This window comes from Etheostoma spectabile, chromosome 24, assembly GCF_008692095.1.
Source record: "Etheostoma spectabile isolate EspeVRDwgs_2016 chromosome 24, UIUC_Espe_1.0, whole genome shotgun sequence".
NCBI classification, from domain to species: Eukaryota; Metazoa; Chordata; class Actinopteri; order Perciformes; family Percidae; genus Etheostoma; species Etheostoma spectabile.
The window spans coordinates 1128009-1136838 of record NC_045756.1 but is presented as its reverse complement, the minus strand read 5'-3'; the positions used below and the strand labels follow the sequence as shown (position 1 = coordinate 1136838).

The 8830-nt window shown below is 40.6% G+C and overlaps 1 protein-coding gene across 1 annotated transcript in view; it reads left to right on the top strand.

Annotated features, from left to right (window-relative positions):
* The first annotated feature begins 1628 nt into the window (after positions 1-1628).
* mrps9 (mitochondrial ribosomal protein S9) overlaps positions 1629-8830 on the top strand; it is a 13490-nt gene continuing 6288 nt past the window's right edge. The window contains exons 1-5 of the mRNA XM_032506237.1: positions 1629-1756; positions 2099-2281; positions 6595-6657; positions 7467-7497; positions 7597-7676. Of these exons, the coding sequence (XP_032362128.1) occupies positions 1658-1756; positions 2099-2281; positions 6595-6657; positions 7467-7497; positions 7597-7676 (456 nt within the window). The 5' untranslated portion in view covers positions 1629-1657. The remainder of the gene's footprint in view (positions 1757-2098; positions 2282-6594; positions 6658-7466; positions 7498-7596; positions 7677-8830) is intronic.

Genomic DNA, 8830 nt, shown 5'->3' with positions numbered 1-8830 from the left:
TTTTATGTTTTTGCCAATTCTGAGCTTCTTCTTTTAGTCTGTATCAAGTGTTGTAATCACATGACTCAGGGAACCTACCCTTTCTTTCTGGTGCAGTGTTAAACCACCATCAAGCATTACCTCAGTGTGAGCATACAATTTGTGGAGCTTCGTATGTAGTTTGGTGCAAATGCACTTATTCCTCAGTGAGTTACAGACATGCATGGGATATTGTCCTGGGCTTTTATCTTGTACACAGACACACTTGTACACGTGTTGTTAAGCAAGGCGCTTGACCTCCTGCTGCAGCATTAAGAACGGGAAAACCGTGGTTGTACAGAAGATGTGTTCCTAAAAAGCCCTGAATCATCGCTCCATGGAGGAATGAAGAGAAGTTTGGCAAAGGTGACAGCTCGTGCTCATCTATTTAAGGAATCCACACAAAATGCTGTGTTAATCTGTCTCTGCACTGCCCAGCACCGACTGCACCACATATGCAAAACATTCATCGTGTTATTTCTGACAACTCATGTGGATCCGCTGCTTTAAATCCTGTGACATTTACCCATCCATCCATCCATTTACACTACCCCTCCTATTGTCAGTGATTTTTACTCGTAAGACAGATGGTGCTCATGCAGTTGACATTAAACAGGACAGGGCATCAGAGCCTCACAAATGCAATATTGTTGGGTCCCTGGGGTCAAAGTGGTTTCACATAGTTGTGTGTTGGTAAGAATTGCTTGTCTGCAAAAAAAAAAAAAAGAACCTGGCGCCGTTGGGATTATTGTGCAATGTCAGTGTCTGAAATGTTGAGTAAAACACTAAATTATCATTGAACTTTTAACATATCATCAAAGTCACTGGTCTCTGAATAATGCAATATCAATTAAACAGTCAAAATACTTTTGTTTGATCATCTTTTTGTGCACATTTGTGATAGTAAAATAGTGAAAGTGGTTAATTTAGTCATTTTTAACCTGCACACAAATAGGTTTTAAGTAGTTTTAGCATTCAAGATGCAGGCAATGGATAACGTTGACTTACAACCTCAAAAGAAAAGGACATGAGGAATAGTTTAAGTAAAGATTTAGCTTTTAACTGCACCATTTGGCCAGCATGTTTTGAATTTCCATAAACACGCTGAACAACACAAGTTTTCAATGAGCGGTGACACTGGGATGCGTTGTGGACTGATCAAAAAGCTCCTTAATTGAAGCAGCCATTGTAGGTGAACACACACAATACTTTTATAATGTTCTGTCCTTTACCCATTTTCTATTTCCTCATTTGTCTTTTGAGGCAGATTTTATTTTATTTTTTTTACTGTTTTTTCTATCTTTGTTTTTGGTTTAAAGAGAGGTTTTATAAAGAATATTACTCTTAAAAACACCTTCAAGCCCCTGACCATATAGTGACATAACTTGTGTAAAAACTTGGTTCGTGATGGTGTGGGTTTGGAAATATCACTTTTATTTTGGTGCATTTTGTATTACATGAATAACAACAGTTTTAATGGATCAATAAAAGAAGAGTTACTAGGTTATGAAAAATGATTGCCTGGAGAATTTATGGCTATAATTTCAAAATGTTTGTTTTAATTTGTATTTTACAATTCATGACACATGTCTGTGACGTCTGACAACTTCCGCCGTCGACGTCATCGTCGTCAGTAATCATGGCGGCGTCCTGCGTGCGAACCGTGGGATCGATTTTCGGAAAATGTGGGAATTGCAGCACGAGTTTAAACACAGTCACGTCGCAGTTAAGCCGACAGGTAACGTGCGATTTTGACTTCGATAAAATAACAAGAAATATATGTTAAACAAACGTGAACACATGGAAATTGTCTACAACGCACACACACTGACGTCCTTGACTTAGCATCCTCTTGTAGCTTCTGCTAGCCGAAACTGCTTGACGGATAATGGAAATAACAGTCAACCAACGTTGCATTTAGCTTTATTATGATGCTATAGACTTTAAATAATCATGATTTGAATGAGTGAACTCTTAAGTAAAGTTCGGCTCGATGCTGCCCCACATATTTAGCATGTAAGCATAGTTTGCGTAATGTTACATATTTCATAATAGCTCCAGCTGTCCTCCTCCTCCTCAGGTCCTGAGCAGGCAGATATGTGTGAGCTCTGCCCTCCACAGAAAGAACCTGGCGGCTGCAGGACCAGAGAAGTTCACGATGGAGTTCATCCAGAAGCAGGTGGAGGAGTTTAACATCGGGAAACGGCACCTGGCGAACATGATGGGAGAAGACCCCGAGAACTTCACCCAGGAGGACGTAGATGTAAGAGACAGTGCGTTGTGCTTTACTGCGTGCATGTCTTTCACGTATCCACCGGCTTGGCTGTCTTCAGTTTGAGGGATAAGTGGCTTCTGTATGAATTAAGAAGTTTTTAAGCATATGGAACTTATTTTAAATCAGCTGTAAAGTTTCAAAAGTCAACTAAATTGATCCGTAAGTGAGGCTGCTAAATAGATATTCTATGTTAAATGCACGTTTAGAGTTGGGCTATTTTGGGGAGGACAACCTACCAATACTGTGAAGGATACTCAAGAGAATTTAAAGACAAATACAACAGTTTTTTTAGGGAATAGATAGTTGGGCGAGACACATCCAGGAACTCTAGATTACTAATATTGTTTAATTGGTTCTGCATTCAGGATGGATTGGTTCAGACAGCCGTGCATTATTTTTTTTTGTGATCACATTTTTTTTTTTTTATTTAGAAATTAAGAACAATTACAAACAATACACTGAGACATAAGAACGTCTCCCAGGGCCAAACAATTACAGAGAGGAAAGACTGAAAGAAGGGAAACATAAAAAGAACGCAACACAGAATGACATCCACGGCTAATAAATAATATATGCAGAAAACCCTTGCATAATTTAATCATTCTTGGGTTTCAGTGATTTGTAGCTTTATCTGCAATATTTGTTTTGATTTTGATTTTAAGTGTTAACATGGGCAAATTGAAAAATCAATTGTTCTAGCACTTTAACTGATATATATCTATTTAAAGGAAAAGGCAGGCAAAACTAAGTTTTTCTTATTGTCAACAAATTCCATGAAAAGACCAAAACTAACCCAACCATTGTTGTTCAAAAACTATCAATGAATCATGCTGTGTCACTGGGTGACATGCTCCTTCATTAAGGTGAACACACACACACACAGTAGTTTATTTTGATCTTGCATACACTGTCCTGCTGCTGGAAATACTCAAAAAGCACCACATGTGGATTGATCCGCCGCTGGAAATACTCGCCAAGAAATGCACTCTTTACTCCTGTTTGAGTCAAACCTTTCCAAACACAGCAGTGTCCTGCTGTTTTAGCCTTTTTTAAATATATATATGTGGCCTATTTATATTTACTACAGTAACCAATGTGCTTGTGGCTAAATGACACAGACAGGATGGGGATGTTAGGAAGTATTTAGACATTGTTGGTCTTTTTATGAAAATTGTTGTCAATAAGAAACACTTTTATGGTGAGCAGGATTTGTTGCTATTGTTGAATTAGAGATGGACCAAAAGTCTGGCAGAGCCCTTTGTTTGTTGTGCTCCTGAACAGTTGATGTTGACAAGCAAAACTTTTCAATTTTCAGTCCCAGATAAACATGTCTACTTTTTTTGGGGCAGTCAGACGGACGGCCCACCCCCAGATAGCCTCCTCCTCTCATGAGACCGAGTTTAAAAGCCACAAGTAGTTAAAGCATTTAAACAACGGCTGGAGAGGGGTTGTGTTTTAAAGCTCTGTGGTCTCTTCACATCATCATCTTGATTAGCAATCGGTGCTCCAGCAGCAGCCAGCAGGTGGGGCCACCTCTGGCTAATTTGCTGCATCAGGGATATTAGCAACGCCCTCAAACACACACCCGCATGCTTATTGCAGATTTTGGCAGACACCAAAGCTCTCAGTGCTCCAACCATTTAGCGTGATTTCTCACTTTCCCTCACCTAGTCCCCAGTGTCCCTCACAAATAATGAAGAGAGCTGTTAGCGCCAGGCTGTGAAAGCCAAAGTGACGGCTAGCAGCCCAAACCTAGATGTGTGGAGGGAAAAGGGGAACATTTGGGAGGACTGGAGAGGTGCTGAGAGAGGCGCCTGATAAATCCCTCAGCCCCAGGTTTAGAGTCCAGACTCTTCAGGTGTGACAGTGATGGAGACCCAGGAAAACTCAAGAGACTGACCCCAGACCCATAAATATCTCTTATGACTGAAATATATTTGAAAACAAAAATTGTAATTACTCAGGTCATTCAAAAACTTCTGTTATGTTATTGAGCCTTTTGAAAAAAGAAAAATGTAACATTAAAATACCCTATTGCTAGTACCCAATGATTAGTTTGAGCCAAAGTAAGACTTCCAGTCAGCTTTCTTTCAAAAACCATTGTGCAGAAATAAAGAAATCAAGAACAATTTTGATGATTGATTAATTGTTTACATCTTTTCTGTTCAATGTCATTGTAAATTAAATATCTTTGGGTTTTGGACTAGGGCTGCACAATCAATCTCAGTTGTATTGAAATTGCAAAATGGGGTGCAGTATTAGTTAAAGGTCAAATATGGGTCAAACCTTTCTGAAATAAAGTATTGTGGTGGTGCAGAGACGTCCCGGGCCACGCATCTTATCCATCAGACTATGGAAAACAGATCCTACAACAACTGGTACAGATCCTCCAAAATCACACTCTAATCATTTAAATGTTTGTAGTTCTGATATTTTTCAAAGAAAATGAGAATAATGATACAAAAGTTATACTTTCCTCTACTGCTGTGAATCATGTCACAATATCAGTTAAAATAATCGCAATTAGATATTTTCCTCATATCGTGCAGTCCTATTTTGGACTGCTGGTCAAAACTAAACGGGACATTTCAAGACACCTATAAATACTGTCATTTTTCACTTTTTTACGACATTCTGTAAAGTAAAAAATGAATGAATGGAAACAGTACTTGTCCGAACAGTCGGCAGTGACAATAATCGTTAGTTAGTTATAAACTTTCTTGTGTCAGACTCAAAGGAGAGCGACATCTAAATGTAAACAGGAATTTAAAGATTGACAGTGGAGCCCTGCTGTGTGAACGCTATTTATTTGCTCATTTCAGTATCTGCTCACTTTCAACTCGGCCCCTGGCCTCTGTGGTTTGGGTGTGTGCATGCACACTCCTACCTGCAGCTAGATATTGTCGTCATTAATCAATCAGTTGACTATTACGGGAACATAGTAATTAAGGTTTCTGTTTGTAAAATGTCAGAAAATAGACAAACCAAAAATGTCTGTCTTGATTTCCCAGAGCCCAAGGTGAAACCAGTTGTTTTCTCTTAATTTGATCTGATTTTAAAAGTATTAACTCATTATTTCAGTCGATCAAGAAAAAATTAATTCTCAACATTTCTAAGATTTCTTTTTTTTTTTTAATCATCCCTCATGGAAAAATATGTTTAGGATTTTCTGCTTGTCTGTCTTGCTCTGTCGATCAAGCAATAATCGACTAATCATTTCATCACTGGTGGGAATTTGATTTTTAGTTTTGTAGCATTTAAAAAGCTCCTGAGGCCGTCTAGCTTGATTTTTGGCGCTGGCCTGTTGAGGCTTTGTATCCCACTGTCCCTGGGCTTGTTCAGTATGGAGCACGATTGATTTCACCATGTCGTCGAAATTTGTAACAATTCGACACCCTCCTGAGATGTGGCGCTGCTCGGTTTCTACAGGGGACGGTTGGACTCTTCCTGTCTCTGTCACTCCGTCTCTGCTCCCTCTGGGATCTCTGTCATACTGTGCTGAGGCTCGGGGGACACACAGGTGTGTCTTCATCTGTTCCCTGCGTCTCTCTGCCTGTCTTTTCCTTTTCCTCTTTTACTTTTTATCCTTTAACTTCTCTTCCTCTTCCTTCCTGTCTCTCCCACGTTTTCACACACACACACACACACACACACACACACACACACTTCTCTCGACCAGCCCTTTTTCTCCTGCTTTCCGTCGTTTTGACAACCTTAAAGGCAGCAACCTGCTCCCTCCGTGCAGCACCTGCTGCCTCACTAATTGAACCGACAGAGAGGAGGAAAAGGAATGGAAAGATGGCGGGATGGAGGAAGAGAGAGATGAACAGACTGTCTTGATAAGTATGGCGGGGCCAGCACACTTTCTGTCTCCCTCTCTTCTCTCTCACACACACAAACTTACAGTGCCATCTGTAGCCCTGTGAATAACACACACACACACACACACACACACACACACACGTACAGAGCAAAGGATGAACTTGGAGTGAACTGTTGGATGTCCACCGCGTCCTCTGCTCACTGTCACCCAGGCCAGAAACTTGTGCCTTTTTTTTGCTTGTTTTCTCCTCTAACTCTACAGCAACACCCAAACACACACACACACACACACACACATTCACCCACAAACACACACACATCATGCTCGCCTTTCCTTGAACCCGCAAGCAGCTTGCGTGCCTCTTCTTCTGTCACTTTCACTGTCTGTTGGTGTGACCTCCGCTGTTTGGACATGTCAGCGTTGTCATGGTCTGCCATCTCCCTTCCTGTTATTTATTCTTCTCTTTTCTCTCCCACAGAGGAGTATAGCCTACCTCTTCCCCTCCGGCCTGTTTGAGAAGAAAGCCCGGCCCCTAATGAAGGTACAGTACGTCTGTGTGGGTTAGACTCATATAAACTTTTCTACCATGTGTACGACTCACATGAAACTTGAAAGGCTGTGAATTCTTAGTTTCTAATGATATGAAGTCCTATCAAACAGATCTTACTTTTATTGGCTGGTGTAACCTGTGTGACATTCAGCAGCTTTCTCACATCATATGTTGTTTCCGTCATTCATGTCATTTATGTCCAGTTAAAATCTCTTCTTTTTTTTTCTCAAACTAATGACACGTTTGTTTGTGTGGAAAGCCCGCTTGAATTAAACAAATGTAGGAGGGCATTCGGAAAGGCCAACAGATGGTCACAGGGCAGCAAGCGCACAGTAACAGGCGCTCACGAGAGGCCCAATGTAGTCTAATATGCACGTTTTTTTGTTGTCACAGCTTCATAAACAAATTTCCGCACACAGGAAGACGGTTATAATATTTCAAGTTTATTTTAATCACAACTACCATCCTTTGCATCAAGTGAAACAGACCCATTGGCTACCTACATAATAAGCTGTTTTAAATGTGCCTTATCACGCCGATGTGACCGAGCCCGACCCGAACAGGAACATCATTTCTAATTATCTGTCCAAACCCGGCCCTCGGGTTGTTATCCATCCTTTAAAATAAATTAATGCTGGATATTAAATAGATAATACATTTCATAAATATTTGGGATATCATGACCTAAAATGACATACATTTAAATGCTTAAAGAGAGCAAAACATTTGTATTGTTTTCTCTTTAGATAATCCCCAGCTAAAAATGTCTATAATAACTCTCAATAATCTTTTATTTCCAGCATCCAGAGGAAATATTTCCGAGGCAGAGAGGTAAGTAATCTGTGCACTTGATTACTTTTTTTTTTAAATTATAAATGTTTATTGAATTGTGAGTATTGTGTAAACTGATTTTCTGTCCGGTCTTTAAAGCTATCCAGTGGGGAGCAGACGGGCGGCCGTTCCACTTCCTGTTTTACACCGGCAAACAGTCCTACTACTCCCTGATGCATGTGAGTACCGCAGCTGAAGCACAGCGCAGCACCGTCAGGGTTTTATGTGAGCGGGTAAATCTTCATCCAGCTCAAGTCCCTGGTTCTTCCTCACCAACCCGCCCCCCTCCCCCTCCCCCCTCCCCCCTCAGGTCGTATGCTATTCAGACAGAGTTGAGAGAGGCTGTGCAGTCCCTGAGGACATTCAACGTTAGATCCTCTTTTCCACACGAAAAGCTGCAGCTGAATAGAGGGAAGGTGAAAGAGGTGGGAGATTAGAGGAAGGTGTGGTGGAGGCGTCAATGGTAGTCCAGTTTAAAGGCGGATTCTCTCAGGAATACCTGCATCTACATGTGCTCCAGAGGCGGTCAACAGTGAGCTGAAATAGTTTTATATTCCAAAATCAGGCATGACTGACAATATTATGGGCCAATTGAAGGAGAACCTCCCTAGGCAGAGCCAAAACTAACAGCATCGCTTGTGCAGGAATATGTATTTTAAATGTTTTAGTATCTCTAATAGTCTGACCAATACTGGATATTTGAGGTTTATATACTGCAGACATTTTGTAATTAAAAAAATCCCATAACAACATATCAACCGATAGTAACATCTTGACACAAATCATTATATTTTCTTTTTATTGTGATAAAGGTACATACTGTACAATACATACATGAGAGGTAAATGGAAAGAAGGGTAAAAGAGAGAACACAAGGCAGCTGATTGGAAGAGGGGTTATTTGTAAGATTACATTTTCCAGTCTGTAGTGCTTTAAAACAAAAAGAACCAACAGGGGGCACCAAAATGTCAGGCAACCCCGGACAACCTCTTACAATGTTGACAACATTTAAAGGTCCAGTGTGTAGGAATTTCTCCCATCTAGCGCTGAGATCATATGTCCCAATCAACTCTCTCGCGTCACGAAGTTCAGAGTACGTATTACAGCTACTGTAGCCTCCACGCTTCTAAAAGCCGGTCTCTTGCTCTTTTAATCTCCTTTTTCTTTATCTGGGGTGAAGAAGAAGACTCCTCTTCCTGAAATTTGGATTCTGAATATGTGTTGTCCTACATGTTTCCTTCTTCAAACTTCACGGGGACGGTTAGCAGATTAGCAGCTGTGAGTTGATCATGTGACAGCAAGAACGTGAAAGGCGGAGCTGTACGTCCTGTAT